Source organism: Papaver somniferum, unplaced genomic scaffold (genome assembly GCF_003573695.1).
Source record: "Papaver somniferum cultivar HN1 unplaced genomic scaffold, ASM357369v1 unplaced-scaffold_53, whole genome shotgun sequence".
Lineage (NCBI taxonomy): Eukaryota > Viridiplantae > Streptophyta > Magnoliopsida > Ranunculales > Papaveraceae > Papaver > Papaver somniferum.
Window position 1 is genome coordinate 285,157 of NW_020647971.1, and position 22,068 is coordinate 307,224.

General features: G+C 36.1%; 1 protein-coding gene across 1 annotated transcript; it reads left to right on the forward strand.

Moving 5' to 3' along the window:
- The first annotated feature begins 8,816 nt into the window (after positions 1 to 8,816).
- Positions 8,817 to 11,463, forward strand: LOC113343061. The gene is made up of 7 exons (XM_026587384.1): positions 8,817 to 8,978; positions 9,357 to 9,483; positions 9,648 to 9,881; positions 9,999 to 10,177; positions 10,253 to 10,448; positions 10,504 to 10,675; positions 10,854 to 11,463. Exons 1-7 carry the CDS (start codon positions 8,817 to 8,819, stop codon positions 11,461 to 11,463), a joined length of 1,680 nt encoding a protein of 559 aa, XP_026443169.1.
- The last annotated feature ends 10,605 nt before the right edge of the window (positions 11,464 to 22,068 follow it).

Sequence of the window (22,068 nt, forward strand, 5' to 3'; positions counted from 1 at the left end):
AAAGTCTAAACACTTCGTTATAAGTCCGAAATTGATTTCCGAGACTAAATTGTAAACTAGATAAACTCATCTTTAACAGAAAAAGTTCGAAAAATGTATTGTAATCACAAATAATATGTTCCAAGGCATTACGTCTAGTAAAAATTGCATTTCTGTATACTTGATTCAAGAAAATATGAAGGAAGTCAAATTTCACAACATAAGAAGAATGAAAGACCAGCCATAACTAATCCAAATTCTAACAAATTTCATCTATTTGAATCAAATTGAAAGACAAAGCCAATACAAAAATAAAGAGTTCATAAAAATGTTGATTTTTTATATGTTAACTCAAAAAATTCCACACGCTTCGTTATAAGTCGGAAGTTGATTTCAGAGACTAAATTGTAAACTAGATAAACTCATCTTTAACAGAAAAAGTTTGAAAAATGTATTTTAATCACAAATAATATGTTCTAAGGTATTACGTCTAGTAAAAATTGCATTTCTATGTACGTTGATTCAAGTCAATATAAAGGAATTCAAATTTCATAACATAAGAAGAATGAAAGACCAGCCATAACTAATACAAATTCTATCAAATTTCATCTATTTTAATCAAATTTAAAGACAAAGCCAATACAAAACTAAAGAGTTCATAAAAATGTTGATTTTTTATACGTTAACTCAAAAAAGTCTACACGCTTCGTTATAAGTCGGAAGTTGATTTCTGAGACTAAATTGTTAACTAGATAAACTCATCTTTAACAGAAAAAGTTTGAAAAATGTATTATAATCACAATTAATATGTTCTAAGGCAGTACGTCAAGTATAAATTCCATTTCTATATATGTTGATTAAGATTACATAAAGGAAGTCAAATTTCACAATAGAAGAAGGACGAAAGGGCAAGCAAAACTAATTCAAATCCTAATAAATTTCATCTATCTTGAATCTAATAGAAAGACAAAGCCAACACAAAAAGAAAGAGTTCATAAACATGTTGAATTTTATATACGTTAACTTAAAAAAGTCTACACACTTCGTTATAAGTCCGAAATTGATTTCCGAGACTAAATTGTAAACTAGATAAACTCATCTTTAACATAAAAAGTTTGAAAAATGTATTGTAATCACAAATAATATGTTCTAAGGCATTACGTCTAGTAAAAATTGCATTTCTATGTAAGTTGATTCAAGAAAATATGAAGGAAGTCAAATTTCACAACATAAGAAGAATGAAAGACCAGCCATAACTAATCCAAATTCTAACAAATTTCATCTATCTGAATCAAATCGAAAGACAAAGCCAATACAAAAATAAAGAGTTCATAAAAATGTTGATTTTTTATACGTTAACTCAAAAAAGTCTACAAGCTTCGTTATAAGTCGAAAAATGATTTCTGAGACTAAATTGTAAACTAGATAAACTCATCTTTAACAGAAAAAGTTTGAAAAATGTATTGTAATCACAATTAATATGTTCTAAGGCAGTACGTCTAGTAAAAATTGCATTTCTATGTATGTTGATTCAAGATTATATAAAGGAAGTCAAATTTCACAATAGAAGAAGGACGAAAGGGCAAGCAAAACTAATCCAAATCCTAACAAATTTCATCTATCTTGAATCAATTCGAAAGACAAAGCTAACACAAAAAGAAAGAGTTCATAAAAATGTTGAATTTTATATACGTTAACTCAAAAAAGTCTACGCACTTCGTTATAAGTTGGAAATTGATTTTTGAGACTAAACGGTAAACTAGATAAACTCATCTTTAACAGAAAAAGTTCGAAAAACGTATTGTAATTACAATTAATATATTCTAAGGAAATATGTTTAGTAAAAATTGCATTTCTATGTACGTTGATTCAAGAAAATATGAAGGAAGTCAAATTTCACAATAGAAGAAGAATGAAAGACCAAGCAGAACTAATCCAAATCCTAACAAATTTCATCTATCTTGAATCAAATAGAAAGAGAAAGCCAACACAAAAAGAAAGAGTTCATAAAAATGTTGAATTTTATTTACGTTAACTCAAAAAAATCTACACACTTCGTTATAAGTCGGAAATTGGTTTATGAGACTAAATTGTTAACTAGATAAACTCATCTTTAACAGAAAAAGTTTGAAAAATGTATTGTAATCACAAATAATATGTTCTAAGGCATTACGTCTAGTAAAATTGCCTTTCTATGTATGTTGATTCAAGAAAATATGAAGGAAGTCAAATGTCACAATAGAAGAAGGATGAAAGACGCAGAACTAATCCAAATCCTAACAAATTTCATCTATCTTGAATCAAATAGAAAAACAAAACCAACACAAAAAAAAGAATTCATAAAAATGTTGAATTTTATATACGTTAACTCAAAAAAGTCTGCACACTTCGTTATTAGTCTGAAATTGGTTTCTGAGACTAAATTTAAACTAGATAAACTTAAGTTTAACATAAAAAGTTTGAAAAATGTATTGTAATCACAAATAATATTTTTTAAGGCATTACGTTTAGTAAAAATTGCATTTCTATGTACGTTGATTCAAGAAAATATGAAAATTATGAAAATTTCAGAATAGAAGAAGGATGAAAGACCAAGAAGAACTAATTTAAATCCTAACAAATTTCATCTAACTTGAATCAAATAGAAAGATAAAACCATCACAGAAAAAGAAAGAGTTCATAAAAATGTTGAATTTTATATACGTTAACTCAAAAAAGTCTACACACTGCGTTATAAGTCCGAAATTGATTTCCGAGACTAAATTGTAAACTAGATAAACTCATCTTTAACAGAAAAAGTTCGAAAAATGTATTGTAATCACAAATAATATGTTCCAAGGCATTACGTCTAGTAAAAATTGCATTTCTGTGTACTTGATTCAAGAAAATATGAAGGAAGTCAAATTTCACAACATAAGAAGAATGAAAGACCAGCCATAACTAATCCAAATTCTAACAAATTTCATCTATTTGAATCAAATTGAAAGACAAAGCCAATACAAAAATAAAGAGTTCATAAAAATGTTGATTTTTTATATGTTAACTCAAAAAAGTCTACACGCTTCGTTATAAGTCGGAAGTTGATTTCAGAGACTAAATTGTAAACTAGATAAACTCATCTTTAACAGAAAACTTTGAAAAATGTATTGTAATCACAATTAATATGTTCTAAGGCAGTACGTCTAGTAAAAATTGCATTTCTATGTATGTTGATTCAAGAATATATGAAGGAAGTCAAATTTCACAATAGAAGAAGGACGAAAGGGCAAGCAAAACTAATCCAAATTCTAACAAATTTCATCTATCTTGAATCAATTAGAAAGACAAAGCCAACACAAAAAGAAAGAGTTCATAAAAATGTTGAATTTTATATACGTTAACTCAAAAAAGTCTACGCACTTCGTTATAAGTCGGAAATTGATTTTTGAGACTAAATGGTAAACTATATAAACTCATCTTTAACAGAAAAACTTTGAAAAATGTATTGTAATTACAATTAATATGTTCTAAGGAAATATGTCTAGTAAAAATTGCATTTATATGTTCGTTGATTCAAGAAAATATGAAGGAAGTCAAATTTCACAATAGAAGAAGGATGAAAGACCAAGCAGAACTAATCCAAATCCTAACAAATTTCATCTATCTTGAATCAAATAGAAAGAGAAAGCCAACAGAAAAAGAAAGAGTTCATAAAAATGTTATATTTTATATACGTTAACTCAAAAAAAATCTACACACTTCGTTATAAGTCAGAAATTGGTTTCTGAGACTAAATTGTTAACTAGATAAACTCGTATTTAACAGATAAAGTTTGAAAAATGTATTGTAATCACAAATAATATGTTCTAAGGCATTACGTCTAGTAAAATTGCCATTCTATGTACGTTGATTCAAGAAAATATGAAGGAAGTCAAATTTCACAACAGAAGAAGGATGAAAGACGCAGAACTAATCCAAATCCTAACAAATTTCATCTATCTTGAATCAAATAGAAAGACAAAACCAACACAAAAAAAAGAGTTCATAAAAATGTTGAATTTTATATACGTTAACTCAAAAAAGTCTGCACACTTCGTTATTAGTCTGAAATTTGTTTCTGAGACTAAATTGTAAACTAGATAAACACATCTTTAACATAAAAAGTTTGAAAAATGTATTGTAATCACAAATAATATTTTTTAGGGCATTACGTCTAGTAAAAATTGCATTTCTATGTACGTTGATTCAAGAAAATATGAAAATTAGGAAAATTTCAGAATAGAAGAAGGATGAAAGACCAAGAAGAACTAATACAAATCCTAACAAATTTCATCTAACTTGAATCAAATAGAAAGACAAAACCATCACAGAAAAAGAAAGAGTTCATAAAAATGTTGAATTTTATATACGTTAACTCAAAAAAGTGTACACACTTCGTTATAAGTCCGAAATTGATTTCCGAGACTAAATTGTAAATTAGATAAACTCATCTTTAACAGAAAAAGTTTGAAAATGTATTGTAATCACAAATAATATGTTCTAAGGCATTACGTCTAGTAAAAATTGCATTTCTATGTACGTTGATTCAAGAAAATATAAAGGAAGTCCAATTTCACAACAGAAGAAGAATGAAAGACCAGCCATAACTAATACAAATTCTATCAAATTTCATCTATTTGAATCAAATTTAAAGACAAAACCAATACAAAAATAAAGAGTTCATAAAAATGTTGATTTTTTATACGTTAACTCAAAAAATTCTACACGCTTCGTTATAAGTCGGAAGTTGATTTCTGAGACTAAATTGTAAACTAGATAAACTCATCTTTAACAGAAAAAGTTTGAAAAATGTATTGTAATCACAATTAATATGTTCTAAGGCAGTACGTCTAGTAAAAATTGCATTTCTATGTATGTTGATTCAAGAATATATGAAGGAAGTCAAATTTCACAATAGAAGAAGGACGAAAGGGCAAGCAAAACTAATCCAAATCCAAACAAATTTCATCTATCTTGAATCTAATAGAAAGACAAAGCCAACACAAAAAGAAAGAGTTCATAAAAATGTTGAATTTTATACACATTAACTCAAAAAAGTCTACGCATTTCGTTATATGTCGGAAACTGGTTTTTGAGACTAAATGGTAAACTAGATAAACTCATCTTTAACAGAAAAAGTTCGAAAAACGTATTGTCATTACAATTAATATGTTCTAAGGAAATATGTCTAGTAAAAATTGCATTTCTATGTACGTTGATTCAAGAAAATATGAAGGAAGTCAAATTTCACAATAGAAGAAGGATGAAAGACCAAGTAGAACTAATCCAAAGCCTAACAAATTTCATCTATCTTGAATCAAATAGAAATAGAAAGCCAACACAAAAAGAAAGAGTTCATAAAAATGTTGAATTTTATATATGTTAACACAAAAAAATCTACAGACTTCGTTATAAGTCGGAAATTGGTTTCTGAGACTAAATTGTTAACTAGATAAACTCGTCTTTAACAGAAAAAGTTTGAAAAATGTATTGTAATCACAAATAATATGTTCTAAGGCCTTACGTCTAGTAAAATTGTCTTTCTATGTACGTTGATTCAAGAAAATATGAAGGAAGTAAAATTTCACAATAGAAGAAGGATGAAAAACGCAGAACTAATCCAAATCCTAACAAATTTCATTTATCTTGAATCCAATAGAAAGACAAAACTAACACAAAAAAAAGAGTTCATAAAAATGTTGAATTTTATATGCGTTAACTCAAAAAAGTCTATACACTTCGTTATAAGTCTGAAATTGGTTTCTGAGACTAAATTGTAAACTAGATAAGCTCATCTTTAACATAAAAAGAGAAAGGGAAAATCCACGCTCACACTAAGAGAGAATGAACTTTTGTGGCAAGCCGTGACCAGAAAGGGAAAACCGTGTACCGACGCCGCCGTTAGCAATTAGCAGGGGAGACTGTTACCCAGTCTCTCCGCCCAACGGAATGCTACAACAACGACGAGCCACAAGTAGAAGTGCTAGATGCTCCACGACATCTGCAAGATGGCACCAACTCCACAACTGAAGATGTTCCACGACATCTGCAAGATGGCACCAACTCCACAACTGATGAGCTCGAAATCGTTAACACCGGGAATGAGGAATCTCCTAGGCCTATCTCCATCAGCTCAACCTTGTGTGCGGAGGAACGCACGAAGCTCGTGGAACTTCTCAAAGAATACCAGGACATATTCGCTTGGACGTATGAAGAAATGCCCGGTTTAGATGAAAAAATTGGTCACCCATCATCTACATGTCATACCTGGATCCAAACCGGTCAAACAATCTCCCAGGAAATTCAGACACGAGGTAGAAGAGCAAATCAAGACTGAGATTCAGAAGTTTCCAGATGCTGGCTTCATTAAACCTATTCATCATCCGACCTGGTTGGCTAATGTGGTTCCGGTGAAAAAGAAAAACAGACAGATCAGGTGCTGCGTGGATTTCATAGACTTGAACAGATGCTGCCCCAAAGACGATTTTCCTCTACATAACATCGACATGCTAGGAGATTCCACCAGCGGACACAGAATGTTCTCCTTCATGGATGGATATAGAGGCTACAATCAGATAAGGATGTACGAGCATGACGCAAGTAAGGCAGCTTTTCGAACTCCTCTCGGAAATTTTTATTATACTGTAATGCCATTTGGTTTAAAGAATGTTGGTGCAACGTATCAACGCGCTACGACAAATTTAAGGAGTATGGTGTAAAATCAACAATTCATGGCTTTGCTTATGAAACTTTGGTGGAATATCAAATACTCTTCTAAAGCCTGGTCTCGTTTTTTGGAAACAAAATTTACGTATAGAAATGGAAAATTTAAGGAGTATGGTGTAAAATCAACAATTCATGCTGGAATGCGTTGGGTTTACCAGGTGGTGGATCAGAATACTAAATTTCTTATAGGAGATGGCAGAATTACTTCACTTTATTATGATATATGGTACGGTGAAATGAGTATTTCTGATGTTTTGAATCGCACGGACTTAGATAGGCAGGCTCGTGTGGGTGATTTGATTCAGCAAGGCTCTTGGCTGATCCCGGAGGAGCACATAGAGCATTTGCTTTCTGCAGGTGTTGACGTGAACAACCTACCTAGGCTGCATATGGGAAGTGATAGAAAAGTTTGGATGCCGGACTTCAAAGGTAAATTTTCTGTTAAATCTGCTAAGGAATCGGTGCGTACTAAATACATTGCTATGGAGGGGATTAGCTTGCTTTGGACTTCAGCTGTTCATCCAAATTTAACTGCTCAAAATTGGAAATTCTTAAGGGGTGCTTGCGCTACTTTAGATAAATTTAAAAGCAGGTTCAAACATTCTTTTCCGAATAAGTGCATGGTGTGTAAATGTGATGAGGAGTCTTTGGAACATGTGTTTATGGTTGTGCAACTTTGCTGTTCAGGCCTGGCTTTGGATTTCTGGTATGTTTGGTTTAAAACCTAACTCAAATCTAGTTATTTCTTACAAGGCAGCTAAGGGTCGTAGTAGAATTATCAAGGATTTATGGCTTGTGGCGAATCTGGTGGTAAGGTCTGAATTATGGTTCATTCGTAACAAGTGTGTGTATGAAAAACAAACAGAAAATTTAGACTTCTTTAAACAACGTGTAGTTAAGCTTATTCATGAGTACTCTTACCGGTTTAAAAGTTTCATGTACAATTCAGTTGAAGATGTCCGTATTTTGAACCTTTTTAGAGTTGCTCATAGAAAGGTGAAGCATGTGGAACCTGTTCCTTGTTATTGGCAGCCTCCAGAGAGCAATGAATTACTTCTTTGTTGTGATGGGCGGCTCATGACAAACCGGGTGTAGCAGGTGCTGGAGTTGTAGTGAGAGATGCTGATTGCAATATGCTAGGAGCGATGAGCATTGGACTTGGTATTACAACCAATTATTTGGCAGAGATGTATGGCATAATTGTTGGCTTGGAGTGGGCGAGACAGTGGGGTTTTCAGCGAATTCTTATTCGTTCAGACTCTACTAGTGTGATTAAGGCTTTTGAAGAGAATTTGATTCCCTAGTTTGCGCAACAGAGATGGTTGGATGTGCGTCACTCTTATGATTCGGTCCGTTTTATTCATACTTTTCGTGAAGCTAATTTTTCAGCGGATCAAATGGCTAAAAAGGGGTGTTCTTTTGATAATGAAGTGGGAATGCATTATGTTGGGCGTCCAAATTTTTGAGTACAATAGAATATCCAAATGTGGAGTATTTTAGATTTAAATAGTTTATGAGTTTTTTGAGGTTTTTTTGACCTCTTTTGGGAAAAAATACTCAACTTGAAACAATTTCGGAAACCGTGTCTGAATTGGGTTTGGAAGCTTCAAATTTCAGAAATCGTGCTGAAAAAGGTAACTCGCCAAGAATAAATACTGGGACTTTTTCTCAGTCAGTTAATAACTCCTCCAAAATTAGTTTTATTGTGTGTTCTTTATTGGAACATAAATGGCATTGCACGCCATGCTGCAAGGTGCAAATTACAAGAGTTACTTAAGGAGCATAAGACAGATATCTTTTGCATTGCTGAGCTGAAAGTACATTGTACTTCTAATTTTATGCAAGGGTTATATGTGGATGGTTACGAGAGAGATATTATTCATAATTCTGTTGATTCTTCTAAGCGGAACATCTGGATTTTTTGGTCAAATAGTATGATGAGGCTTGTTGTTGTGAGTACTGGTAGGCAAGCTATTACTATTGAAACGGAGGGTGTGTTGGTATCCTTTGTTCATGCTAGCTGTTTCCAAGTCACTCGTAGAAGGTTATGGCAACAACTTTCTTCAGTTGATAATAATACTCCTTGGTTGGTCATGGGTGATTTTAATTGTGTGTTGCGTAATGATGAGAAAAAAGGAGGTCGTGAACCGCGGACTTCAGTCATTAATGATTTTAGTGATTGGATGGATGACAATGATCTCTTTGAAGCTGATTTTTTGGGTTCTAAATTTACTTGGGCTAATGGGCAATCTGGTGTTCGTAGAATCATTTGCAAGCTGGATAGAGCTATTATCAATGAAGCCTGACTTAATAGTTTGAGAATTGGAGGTGTAAAGCTCTTCCTCGTGAAGTTTCCGACCATTCTTGTCTCATTGGCTTTCCTTTTTCCAACCCAAGACCGAAAAGAGCTCCTTTTCGAGTACAAAAGATGTGGTTTTCTCACCCTGATTTCATGCGCATGGTTATTGAGAGTTGGAATGCTCCTGTTTCTAGCTTTCCCGCTTTTATTTTTCCTTACAAGCTCAAAAGATTAAAGGCTTCCATGAAGGAGTGGAATTTAAGGGTCTTTGGCAATGTTTATGCAAAGCTCAAACAAGTTAAGATGACTATGGAAGTTGCTCTTCGTATTTCAGGATCCGGAAGACATTTCTAAGCTCAATACTGCCAAAGCAGCTTCAGTTACTCTTCAGGAAATTCGTGCTCAACAATCCATTTTGTTGAAACAAAGGTCGAGAAACTTGTGGCTCACGGATGGTGCTAGTAATACTTCTTTTTTCATACCAATATTCGAACTCGCAGGAGCAGTAATCTGATTTTGGAATTGGTGGATGAGAATGGGACTGTTCTAACTGATTATGAACATATTAGAGACCATACGGTTTCTTTTTTTGAGTCTAAGTTTAATGGTGTTGAACTTCCCATAGATGAGGAGTTATTTCATTATGATCATAATATTATCTCTTCCGAATATAGTCAGAGAATGGATGAAATTCCTACTATGGAGGAGATAAAGACTGTTGTTTTTGATCTTGGCGCTGATAGTGCCCCTGGCCCTGACGGTTTCTCTGGTTGTTTCTATAGGCATTGTTGGGATGTGATTCAACAAGACCTTTACAAAGCTATTACCTTTTGCTGGCAAGAGAAATTGATTCCTCAAGGTACTAATCCTAGTCTTTTGATTTTATTAGCCAAGATTAGAGGAGACAACACTCTTCGTAACTTTAGTCCCATTGGTCTTAGTAATTTTTTCTTTAAAATTTTTACTAAGATTTTAGCTACAAGACTGGGTAGTGTGCTTGATAACCTTGTTTCAGAGGAACAAGTGGCTTTAATAAAGGGAAGAAACATTCATGAAAATATTAGTGTGGCGTCGGAGATGGTAAATGAGCTTAAAACTAAGCGTAAGGATGGCAATGTGGGTCTTAAACTTGATATCACCCAAGATTTTGACACGGTGAGTTGGTCTTTTGTTCTAGAAGTTTTTCGGAGGTATGGTTTTTCTTAGAGTTGGTGTTCTTGGATCTTTTAGATTCTTAGCTCGGCTCATATATCTATTCTTCTTAATAGTATTCCAGAGGGTTTCTTCAAGATTAATAGAGGGTTAAGGCAAGGAGATCCTTTATCCCCTCTTATTTTTGTTTTGATTGAAGATGTTCTTAGTAGAAATATTTCAAAATTATTTCTTGAAAATAAGATGACGCCAATGCTTTCCAAAAAGAAAAAATGTATTTCTCCTACTCACCTTTTCTTTGCTGATGACATTATGATTTTTTTGTAAAGGCAACATGAAGAGTTTGCACAATCTTCTTGCTTTACTTGGAAAATATCAAACAGCTTCGGGTCAAACTGTTTGCCGTCAAAAGAGTAAGGTTTATTATGGTGGTGGTTCTTTGAATCGCTGCACTACTATCACTAATTTACTTAGTATGGAAGTTTCTACTTTCCCGGACAGGTATCTTGGTGTTCAAATTACGTTTTTTTGCTTTAATAAACCATTTTGACCTAGCAAAAAAAAAATGGTGTTCAAATTATGCCCGGTGCTGTTAAGTATCGCCACATTAGCAATGTGATTGACAAAATTAAGAATCAACTTGCTGTTTGGAAGGTAAATTGCTCTCTTTTCAAGACAGAATTGTTCTTATTAATTCAGTGATTGCTAGTTATTCTATTCACAATATGGTTGTGTATAAATGGCCTTTGAAGTTTATTAAACAAGCTGAGCGTGTGATTCGCAATTTTCTTTGGTCTGGGGATGCTGAGGTCTCAAGGAAGTTTGTTGTTGGTTTCAAGGCGCTTCTCATGAAATTATGGTGGAACATTCGGTCGTCTAATAAGAAATGGGCTCGTTTCTTATGGGCGAAGTACACTTCTCGGTTAGGGAGACTTAAACAATATGGGGTGAAGTCTTCGATTCTTCCAGACATTCGTATAATTCACTCCACTGTGGACAAAAATACCAAAGTGCTTCTTGGTGATGGGAGGTCTACCTATCTTTATTTTGATGTTTGGAATGGTAATGAAAGTATTGCAGACATGCTTGGTGAAAATGACCTTGATGGTTCCATCATGGTTAGTGATATTATTGTTAACAATAACTGGCAGTTGCAGGGCGCTCATGTTCAACAGTTTGTGCGAGCTGGTGTGGACTTAACAAATTTGCCGGTGCTGCAAGGAGGGGAGGATTGTAGAGTCTGGATGCCAGAGATGAACGGAACATTCTCAAACTCATCTGCAAAATAGATCCTAAGAAAGAAATATGCGGCTGCTGAAGTGTATGGTCTTTTGTGGAAGAAAGCAATACATCCAAAGTTAGCTGCTCAGAATTGGAAAATCTGTAGAGAAGCTTGTGCAACTCAAGATAAAAGTAGGAGCAGATTCAAGGTTGATCTAGCCAATAGATGTTACTTATGCAAACAAGATGAAGAGACCTTAGAGCACGTCATATGGAGTTGTCCGTTTGCAACACAAATCTGGCAGTGGTGCTCAGGTTTGTTTAAACTCAGTCCACATTATGATTTAGTGAATTCGTACAGGGCAGCTAAAGGGAAAAGTCGCATTATAAAAGATTTGTGGTTATTGGCCAACATGATAATTCGGTCGGAGCTGTGGCAGACAAGAAATATGGCCTGTTTTCAAAATGCGGCAGTGAGCATTCACTTCTTCAAACAACGCACTTTCTATTTGATCCATGGTTTCTCTATCCGCTTGAAGAGTTTTATGCATAATACCTCGGAAGATCTGGAGATTTTGAATTGTTTTGGTGTGCGACATAGACAGGTAAAGATTATACAACCAATTGAGTGTTCTTGGGTTCCTCCTAACTGGGATGAACTGTTATTGTGTTGCGATGGTGCTGCCAAAGGTAACCCTGGTTGAGCAGGAGCTGGTGTGGTAGTTCGTGATGCTGGTTGCAATTTCGTTGGAGCTATGAGCATTGGGCTAGGTCGAACTAATAACTTCTTGACAGCTCTATGGTGTGATTGTAGGTTTGGAATGGGCTATGAAATGGTCTGTTCGTAAAATCTTGGTGAGATCAGATTCAATTGGTGCCATAACTGCTTTTAAGAATTCTAATTTACCCTGGTTCGCAAGACAAAGGTGGAGAAGGATTCAAGATCATTATGTTTCCATTCGGTTTGTGCATACTTATCGAGAGGCTAATTTTGCAGATGATGCTACGACAAAAAGGGGTTGTCTTTTGAGGAATGGTGAAGGGATGAACGATGATGAGAGACCTTATTTTCTAAGTTCATTAGAATATCCTAATGTATCTTATTTCAGATTTAAATAATTTGGAAGTTTTTGGGGTCTAAGGACCTCTTTTCTTGTAAACTCTTTGTAAATATTTGCTATTCATCAATTCATTTTCAACTTACCAAAAAAAAAGACCTCTTTTTCTTGTAAACTACTTGTAAATATTGTTATCATCATTAATACAATTTTTTGACTTATCAAAAAAAAAAAATGTGCCTGCAGAAAATTAGTCGTGATAAACAGGATCCTGTAAATTTGTATTTTCCACTTCAGGGTTGGTCAATTCCAACCGCTGACTTTAAAAGTCTCTCAAGTATCATGGTTCCTAACCTCAATAAAACCGTGCGGATACACGGTCTTGACATAGAATGGGCCAGTCCAGCGAGATCTAAGCTTACAAGGAAAAAGGTGAAGGCGAGAATTATACAAGAGAACTTTCTGGCCTGGTGTAAACGACTTTAGAAGAATCGATTTGTCGTGAAAACTTTGGTTTTCTCCTTGTAAATTTTCGCATTTTGGTAAGAATCATTACGAATTTCTTCTAACTCATTGAGCTGAAGTCTACGGTTATCACCAGCAGTAGGTAGGTCAGAATTTAGCCGTTTAGTGGCCCAATAAGCTCGGTGTTCTAATTCTACAGGCAAGTGGCAGGCTTTACCGAAGACAAGTCTATACGGAGACATCCCAAGTGGAGTCTTAAAAGCGGTTCGGTAAGCCCACAGAGCTTCTATTAAGCGCAAAGACCAATCCTTTCGGGTAGGGTTTACGGTCTTCTCTAAAATTTGTTTGATCTGCCTATTAGACACTTCTACTTGGCCACAAGTTTGTGGGTGGTAAGGTGTAGAAACCTTATGGGTAATGGAGTATTTCTTCATGAGCATCTCGAAAGACCGGTTACAAAAATGGGATCCTCCATCACTAATGATTGCTTTAGGCATACCAAATCGAGAGAAAATATTGTCTCTAACAAACTTGATCACAACGTGGCGATCGTTTGTCTTGGTAGCTATTGCTTCAACCCGCTTAGACACATAGTCAACAGCTAATAAGATGTAAAAGCTTCCATAGGAATTGACAAAAGGACCCATAAAATCTATACCCCACACATCAAATATTTCTATTATTAGTATAGGACTAAGTGGCATCATATTACGTCGGGTCAACTTCCCTAATTTCTGACATCTTTCACAGCTTTGACAAAATAGGTGGGAGTCCTTAAACAGAGTTGGCCAATAAAGACCGGATTGAAAAACCTTCGCAGCTGTTTTCTTAGAATTAAAGTGACCCCCACAAGCTCCAGAATGACAAAAAGTCAAGACACTGGAGATTTCATTGTCAGGTATACAACGACGGATGATCTGATCAGGGCAGTACTTGAATAAGTACGGATCATCCCAGAAAAAATATTTAACCTCAGACAAGAACTTAACTCTATCCTGTTTAGACCAATGGTCAGGCATTTGACCAGTTACCAAATAATTAACAATGTCAGCAAACCAGGGTAACTCAGAGATGGAAAATAATTTTTCATCAGGGAACGTATCATGGATTGGCATCTCATCATCTCTAGTCTCATCAAGAATACGGGATAAATGGTCAGCTACTACATTTTCAGACCCTTTCTTATCACGAATATCTAGAGTAAATTCTTGGAATAACAAAACCCATCTGATCAGCAAGGTTTTGAGTCCTTCTTTGAAAGGAGATATTTGAGTGCAGCATGATCAGAATAGACTATGACCTTAGACCCTAGAAGATATGATCTAAATTTCTCCCAAGCAAAAACGATGGCTAACAGTAGTAGTATAGTTTAACTGGGCATCGTTTAGGGTCCTACTAGCATAATAAATCACACTAGGTGCTTTATCACGTCGTTGGCCAAGGACAGCACAAACCGCATAATCGGACGCATCACACATGAGTTCAAATGGGAGGTTCCAATCGGGTGGTTGGATGATAGGCGCAGAAGTCAATAATAATTTAAGCTTCTCAAAAGCTTGAACACAAGCTTCATCAAATACAAAAGCAATATCTTTAGCAAGTAGGTTCGATAGAGGTAAGGCAATCTTGCTAAAGTCTTTGATGAAAAGACGATAAAATCCAGCATGGACAAGGAAAGATCTAACATCTTAGGTGGTCTTAATTTTGAAATTAGGTCAACCTTGGCTTTATCAACTTCTATACCCTTAGAGGACACCACATGTCCTAACACTATTCCAGATTTAACCATAAAATGACACTTTTCCCAATTAAGGACTAAGTTCTTTTCTTTACAACGTTCTAGAACTAGTGTAAGGTGGTGCAAACATTCATCGAAAGAGGATCCAAAACCGAAAAATCATCCATGAAGACTTCGAGAAATCGCTCAACCATGTCCGAGAAGACACTTAGCATGCAACGTTGGAATGTTGCGGGTGCATTGCACAACCCCAAAGGCATGCGCCTGTAAGAAAAAGTACCAAATGGGCATGTGAAGGTTGTTTTCTCTTGGTCCTCTGGTGCTATAGGGATTTGGTTATAACCAGAGTATCCATCTAAGAAACAATAATGGTTATGGCCAGCTAATCTTTCTAAAATCTGGTCGATGAATGGTAAAGGAAAGTGTTCTTTCCTAGAGACTGAGTTCAGCTTACGATAGTCTATACATACTCTCCACCCGGTGGTAACACGGGTAGGTATCAATTCATTGTTCTCATTCGCAACTACCGTAATCCCAGACTTCTTTGGGACAACCTGGACAGGACTGACCCATTTACTATCAGACATGGGGTATATGATACCCGCATCTAACAACTTGAGCACTTCAGTGCGAACAACTTCCTTCATATTAGGATTCAAACGTCTCTGCATTTCTCTTGAGGTTTTGGCACCTTCTTCTAGGTAGATGTGGTGCATACAATCGACTAGACTAATTCCTTTCAAATCTGCTATAGTCCACCCTATGGTAGTCTTGTGCTCACGAAACCTATTGTAGTCTTGTGCTATGGCAAAACGTGGTTGCTTGTTAGAGGATGGGGTTGGTTTTCACTTTGAAGGTCGGCCAGTTTTCTTAAGTTCAATTGAATCTCCAAATGTAATTTATTATCATTTTAAATAGGTTTTAGGAGTTTTTGGGGTCACTCTGATCTCTTTTCTCCTATTCCTATCTTGTAAATATCTTTTTTATCAATATAATTTTTTGACTTAGCAAAAAAATAAAATAATCGTGCTCACGAAGAACACTAACTAGTATACTTTCCTGATCGGGCTCTAAATCAGAGGCAATTATGGCAGGAAGAGTATTTTCACTACCAAGAAATACATATTTCAGTGTATCTGGTAGCGGCTTTAATTCAAGGGTGGGGGCCTTAACTGATGATGGGAGGGGTTTATCTATGGTCGGCAGAAGAGGTTCTGGTTTAGGCTGCCATTTACCATGATTCATTACTGGCGTAGAATCTAACAATGATTAACTTCTTCAAAATGACTATCCTCATCATAGTAGGCTCCAAAGTGGGCCAAGCACGCCTCTAAAGGATCGCTAACACTATTGGTGGTAAAGGTATTCTCAACTAGAGAATCAATCATGCATATAGACTCATAGTGTTCAGGGTCCGGTGGGGCTTGTAACGCCTTCAAAACGTTCACCGAGATTTTCTGATTCCCAAAGGAAAATTCTACTAGGCCAGTTTGACAATATATGACTGCATTTGCAGTGGCTAGAAACGGACGACCTAGGATGATTGGGATACTAATATCTTGACTAGAGAGAGGTTGAGTGTCTAAAATCACAAAGTCAACGGATAGATAAAGTTTTCTACCTGAACCAAAACGTCTTCAATAATTCCACGTGGGATTTTGACTGACCTATCGGCTAACTGTAGTGTTATCCTAGTTGGTTTCATCCCACCTAGTCCAAGTTGTTCATATACCGAGAACGGTAACGGATTCACACTAGCCCCGAGATCTAATAGAGCATTGTCTATCGTTTGTTTACCTATAACATGTGACAGTAGGACAACCAAGATCTTTAAATTTGACTGGGTACTTTTGTGAGATTATGGAACTAACTTGTTGGGTCAAAAATGCTTTTTTATGGACACTCGCGTCTCTCTTGACAATACACATCTCTTTTAGGAACTTGGCCATAGTCGGTACATGTTTTATTGCATCTAACAAGGGCAGGTTGATCTTAACTTGCTTAAAGATGTCTAGGATTTCAGCATATGTACTAGGCTTTTTCTTAGCGAGTCTCTGAGGAAATGGTGCAGGTGGTACATATACTCTCTCAGGGATATTTTCCTCAGTTGGACTCTTAGCACTCTCGGGCTCATTAGGGTCTTTAGACGAAGTTTGATCAACTTCAGTCTCTTTTTCAGCTGGACTCCTGTCCTTAGGTGGTTCTACCGAGTTCTCTAATGTTTTACCACTCCTAAGGGTGACAACTGCTTTGACATGTTCGTTGTGGTTAGAACTACCTGACCCATTAACCTGGTTAACTCCTTTGGGATTCGGAGCCGGTTGGTTAGGAAATCTCCCATTCTCCCTATCACTTAACCTGTTTGACAGTTGACTTATTTGAGTCTCTATGTTGACAATAGCTCGGTCACTGTTTTGTTGTTTACGTTGAATTTCATCGAACCTATGACCTACAGTGTCAAAATTTTGTTTAGTCTCGGCATTATTTCGGGCACTACCTTCAATAAAGACTCTTAGAGTTTCCTCTAGAGACGACACCTTTTGGTCGACTGGGCTCGGTTGAGGTTAGTTTCTAGGAAAATCTGGTGGTGGGTTGCTAGATGGGCTACCCTGATGGGCACCTTTGGACCACGAAAAATTAGGATTATGTCTCCAACCAGGGTTATAGGTATTAGAATAGGGATCGAACTTGGGTCGACTCTCATATTTAGAGTTCATACCACCATGTAGGACACTAATCTGGTCACGAGTAGTTTCATTTGGGTAAAACAGAGGACAGTGAGGTCCAATATGACTTTGATCACCACAAATGGTACATGGATAGGTTCTGGGCTCACTGTTACAACTCATAGTCTGGTTAGACCCTTGGTTCATCTCTAAGGCCTCTAGATTCCTAAGGATATAAGACCCATTATTGACTCTATTGACCCTATGGATAGGGTTCCTAGTTATTTCGGGATCCCTCATTGAAGCCCATTGTCTAGTTTTATCAGCTAACTCGACAAACTCGTCAAAACATACCTCTGGGTCTTGATGGGTAAATTCTCCACCACTAATTGTTTCTACCTGCATTCTGGTTTCACTATCTAGGCCCTCATATAAAATTTGGGCCATGTGGCCTTTCTCAAAGCCATGGTGTGGGCATTGGTATAACAATTCATTAAACCTTTCTATGTAATCATGTAGGCTCTCACCTATTTTCTGCTTAAAGGTTTGGATAGGCCTAACAGCAGCAGTCTTGTGGTGTGGGTAGAACTTCTTAACAAAGGCCTCTACAAGGCCATCCTAGGTGGTGATTGTTTTAGAGGGAATAAAATGATACCACTCATTGGCTCTCTCTTCTAGGGAAAACAAACGCAACCTAAGCACATCTTTGGTGACGTTCGGATAATTCATTATGTCACAAATCATCTCGAAGTCTCTTATATGGGTATATGGGTTTTCATTCTCTATTCTCCTAAATTTTCGAAACATGCTAAATGTCCCAGGTTTAATGTCAAATTTCACATTAGTAGACAGTAAAACAACTCCTGGGTCACGTACCACTCTAGATGGGTTCATCCTATCTCTAAGGGTTTTGGTCGGCGGGGCTTCATCATCACTAACCATGTCGACAAAATTAGAATTACCACTTAAATCCGTGTAACGGGTCGGACTCAAATTAAAAAGGTCGTTGTCTACAAGTCTATCTCCTACCCGTTTCCAACGTCGCATACAAAAGCAAGAATACCAGTGTTTAGCAAGAAATTGTGCACATGCAAATGTTGGGGTTCACTAATTCAGGTAAGCTTGGGTTACCTACAACAAAATATACCTACAGTCAAAGACTGGTCACAGGTACTGGGCTGAGGTTTGTGGTATTTCGGATGATAACGCCGAGAGGGTTTTTTTTTTTGGTAAGTCCAAAATTGTATTAATGAATATCAAAAATTTACAAGAAGTTTACAAGAAAAGAGGTTTAGAAAACCCCAAAAACTCGCAAACTAATTAAATCTATAATATGGAACATTTGGATATTCTAAAGAACTAACAAAATAAGGTCTCTCATCATAGTTCATCCCTTCACCATTACCAAGTAAACATCTTCTTTTTTCCATAGAGTCTGCTGCAAAATTTGCTTCACGGTATGTGTGCATAAATCTAATAGAGTCATAAGTCTCCTGAATACTTCTCCAACGCTGCTTTGCAAACCATGGAATATTATTATGAGAGAAAGCCATAATATCTCCAATTGAATCTGAGCGCACCAACACCTTTCTAATCTCCCACTTTTGGGCCCATTCCAAACCCACAATCACACCATATAACTCAGCCAAGAAATTATTTGTGCAACCTAGACCAATGCTCATAGCACCAATGAAGTTGCTGTCATGATCTCGGGCTACAACTCCAGCCCCAGCAATCCCCGGATTCCCTTTCGCAGCACCATCACAACACAAAAGAAGTTCATCTCTATTTGGAGGGTACCAAAAACACTCAATAGGTTGAATATTCTTCACTTTCCTATGCTTAACACGGAAGTAGTTCAGAATTTCCAAGTCTTCAGCAGTGTTATACATAAAACTCTTCAAACGCATAGAGTATTCACGAATCTGATGAAAAACTCTTTGCTTGAAAAAATGAATGCTTATGCTTTTGTTTTCAAAATATTCCAGATTTCTAGCATGCCACAGTTCAGCACGAACAACTAGGATTGATAACATCCAAAGATCTTTGATAATTATACTTCTTCCTTTTGAAACTTTGTAAGCATCAACAATATTAAAATGAGGTTGAAGAGAGAAAATACCTGCAATCCACTCCCAAACTTGTGTTGCATAAGAACAAGTCCACTTGATATAAGGATTCCTCTTCACACTTACACAAGTAACATCTATTGGCCAATTCCACTTTAAACCTACTTCTGATCTTGTCAGAAGTTGTGCAAGCTTCTCGGCAGAGTTTCCAGTTTTGTGCAGCAAGTTTAGGGTGATTAGACTTCCTCCATAGCAAGCCAAAATCCTCCAAAACTGTATACTTCTTCCTAATAAGCTCCTTGGCTGATTTAACCGTGAAAAGCCCATGTAAATCATGCATCCAGACCCTGCAGTCAACTCCTCCACGTAAAACTGGCAGATTTGAGGCTTCAACACCAGCATTCATCAACACCTGACCGTGAACTCCTTGAGGATGCAAAGCATTATCAATAAGAATATCACTCACCTTGGTAGAAAAATCCAGTTCATAGTTTCCTAATATATCAGCAATGCTTTGAGTACCATACCAAACATCATAATAAAGAGATGTTGATCTTCCATCACCAAGAAGAACTTTAGTGTTATTATCAACCAGATTCTGAACTACTTTAATCCCTGGAAATATAGAGGATTTAACACCATAATGCTTCAATCTCCCACAAGTATAAGTATATTTCGCCCATAAGAAACGCGCCCATTTTTTTGAGAAGAACGAATACTCCACCACAACTTCATAAGCATAGCTCTATTGGTGGTTTCCATGCTCGTAATACCTAAGCCACCTTCTTTCAAAGGACAACAAACTTTAGGAAAACCAACAACAAATTTTCTAGCTATCTCCGCATCACCAGACCAAAGAAAGTCACGAATCACTCTTTCAGCTTGTTGAATGAACTTCTTAGGCCATTTATAGACAGCCATGTTGTGAATGGTGTAACTAGCAATCACTGAGTTAATTAGAACAATTCTATCTTGAAAAGAAAAAAGTTTACCTTTCCAAACAGCAAGTTGATTTTTGATTTTATCAATAACGTTGCTTATGTGATGATATCGAACTGCACCAGGCATAATTTGCACACCCAAGTATCTATCAGGGAAAGTAGTAACACTCATATCAAGTAAATCAGTTATAGTTCTGCATCTACTCAACGAACCTCCACCATAATATAGCTTACTTTTATGACGACAAACAGATTGACCAGAGGCCGCTTGATATTTACCAAGCAAAACAAGAAGGTTATTCAAGCTCTTCATGTTTCCCTTACAAAAGATCATAATGTCATCAACAAAGAAGAGATGAGTGGGAGAAATACCTCTTTTAGAGAGCATAGGAGTCATCTTCTTTTCTAGAAAAAGCTTGGTAAGATTTCTACTGAGCACATCTTCAATTAGGACAAAAATCAGAGGAGATAAGGGGTCACCTTGTCTTAGACCTCTATTAATCTTGAAGAATCCTTCTGGGTTACCATTTAGAAGAATAGAAATACGCGCCGAGTTCAGAATTGAAAGAATCCAAGAGCACCAATTGTCAGAAAAACCATACCTCCGAAAGACCTCCAAGACAAAAGACCAGCTAACCGTATCAAAAGCTTGAGTAATATCAAGCTTGAGACCAACATTGCCATCCTTACGTTTTGTCTTAAGATCATTAACCATCTCTGAAGCAACACTTATGTTTTCATGAATGTTACGCCCCTTCATAAACGCAACTTGCCCTTCTGAAACAAGATTATCAAGGACACTACCAAGTCTAGTAGCTAGTATCTTAGTGAAAATTTTAAAGAAAAAATTACTAAGACCAATAGGCCGAAAATTATTAAGAGTGTTTGCTCCTTTTACCTTGGCAATTAAAATCAAGAGACTAGAATTATTACCTTGAGGAATAACCTTCTCTGTCCAGCAATAAATGATAGCATTATAGAGGTCTTGCTGAATTATCTCCCAGCAATGTCTATAGAAACACCCAGAGAAACCATCAGGGCCAGGCGCACTGTCATCTCCAAGATTAAAAACCGCCTCTTTAATTTCATCAAGAGTCGTAATTGCATCCATTCTTTGACTGTCTTCAACAGAAATAATGTTGTGCTCATACTCAAACAGATCTTCCTCTATAGTCAGGTCTGAACCATTAAATTTAGCCTCATAAAAAGACACAACATGGTCTCGAATTTGTTCAAAATCTGTTAGAACATTCCCATTACCATCTACCAATTCAGAAATCATATTGTTGCTCCTACGAGTTCTAATATTGGCATGAAAGAAAGAAGTATTACTTGCATCCTCCAACAACCATTTACTTCTTGTTTTTTGTTTTAACATAATGGCTTGTTGAGCTCTAATGTCTTGGAGAATAATTGACGCATCTTTAGCAGCATTAATCTTGCTAACATCCTCAGGATCTTCATCAGAAATACGAAGAGCAACTTCTAAAGTCAGTTTAGCTTGCTTAAACCTAGCATGAACATTACCAAAAACCCTCATATTCCATTCTTTTAGACCGATCTTCAATCTCTTAAGCTTGAAGGAAAAGATAAAAGCCGGAGAACCTAAAACAGGAGCATTCCAGTTCTCCTTAACCAATCTCATGAAATCATTATGCACAAACCACATCTTTTGAAACCTGAAAGGAGCTCTTTTTGGCCTCAAAAAAGTAATAGGAAAACCAATAATTGCAGAG

Bases quoted from the DNA above. Each gene is read 5' to 3' on its own strand.
- LOC113343061 (XM_026587384.1), top strand. From the start codon at position 8,817: ATGGGTGATTTTAATTGTGTGTTGCGTAATGATGAGAAAAAAGGAGGT. The intron at 10,178-10,252 runs GTGAGTTGGTCT...TGGATCTTTTAG, and splicing joins TCACCCAAGATTTTGACACG to ATTCTTAGCTCGGCTCATAT. The intron at 10,676-10,853 runs GTATCTTGGTGT...TTTTCAAGACAG, and splicing joins GTTTCTACTTTCCCGGACAG to AATTGTTCTTATTAATTCAG.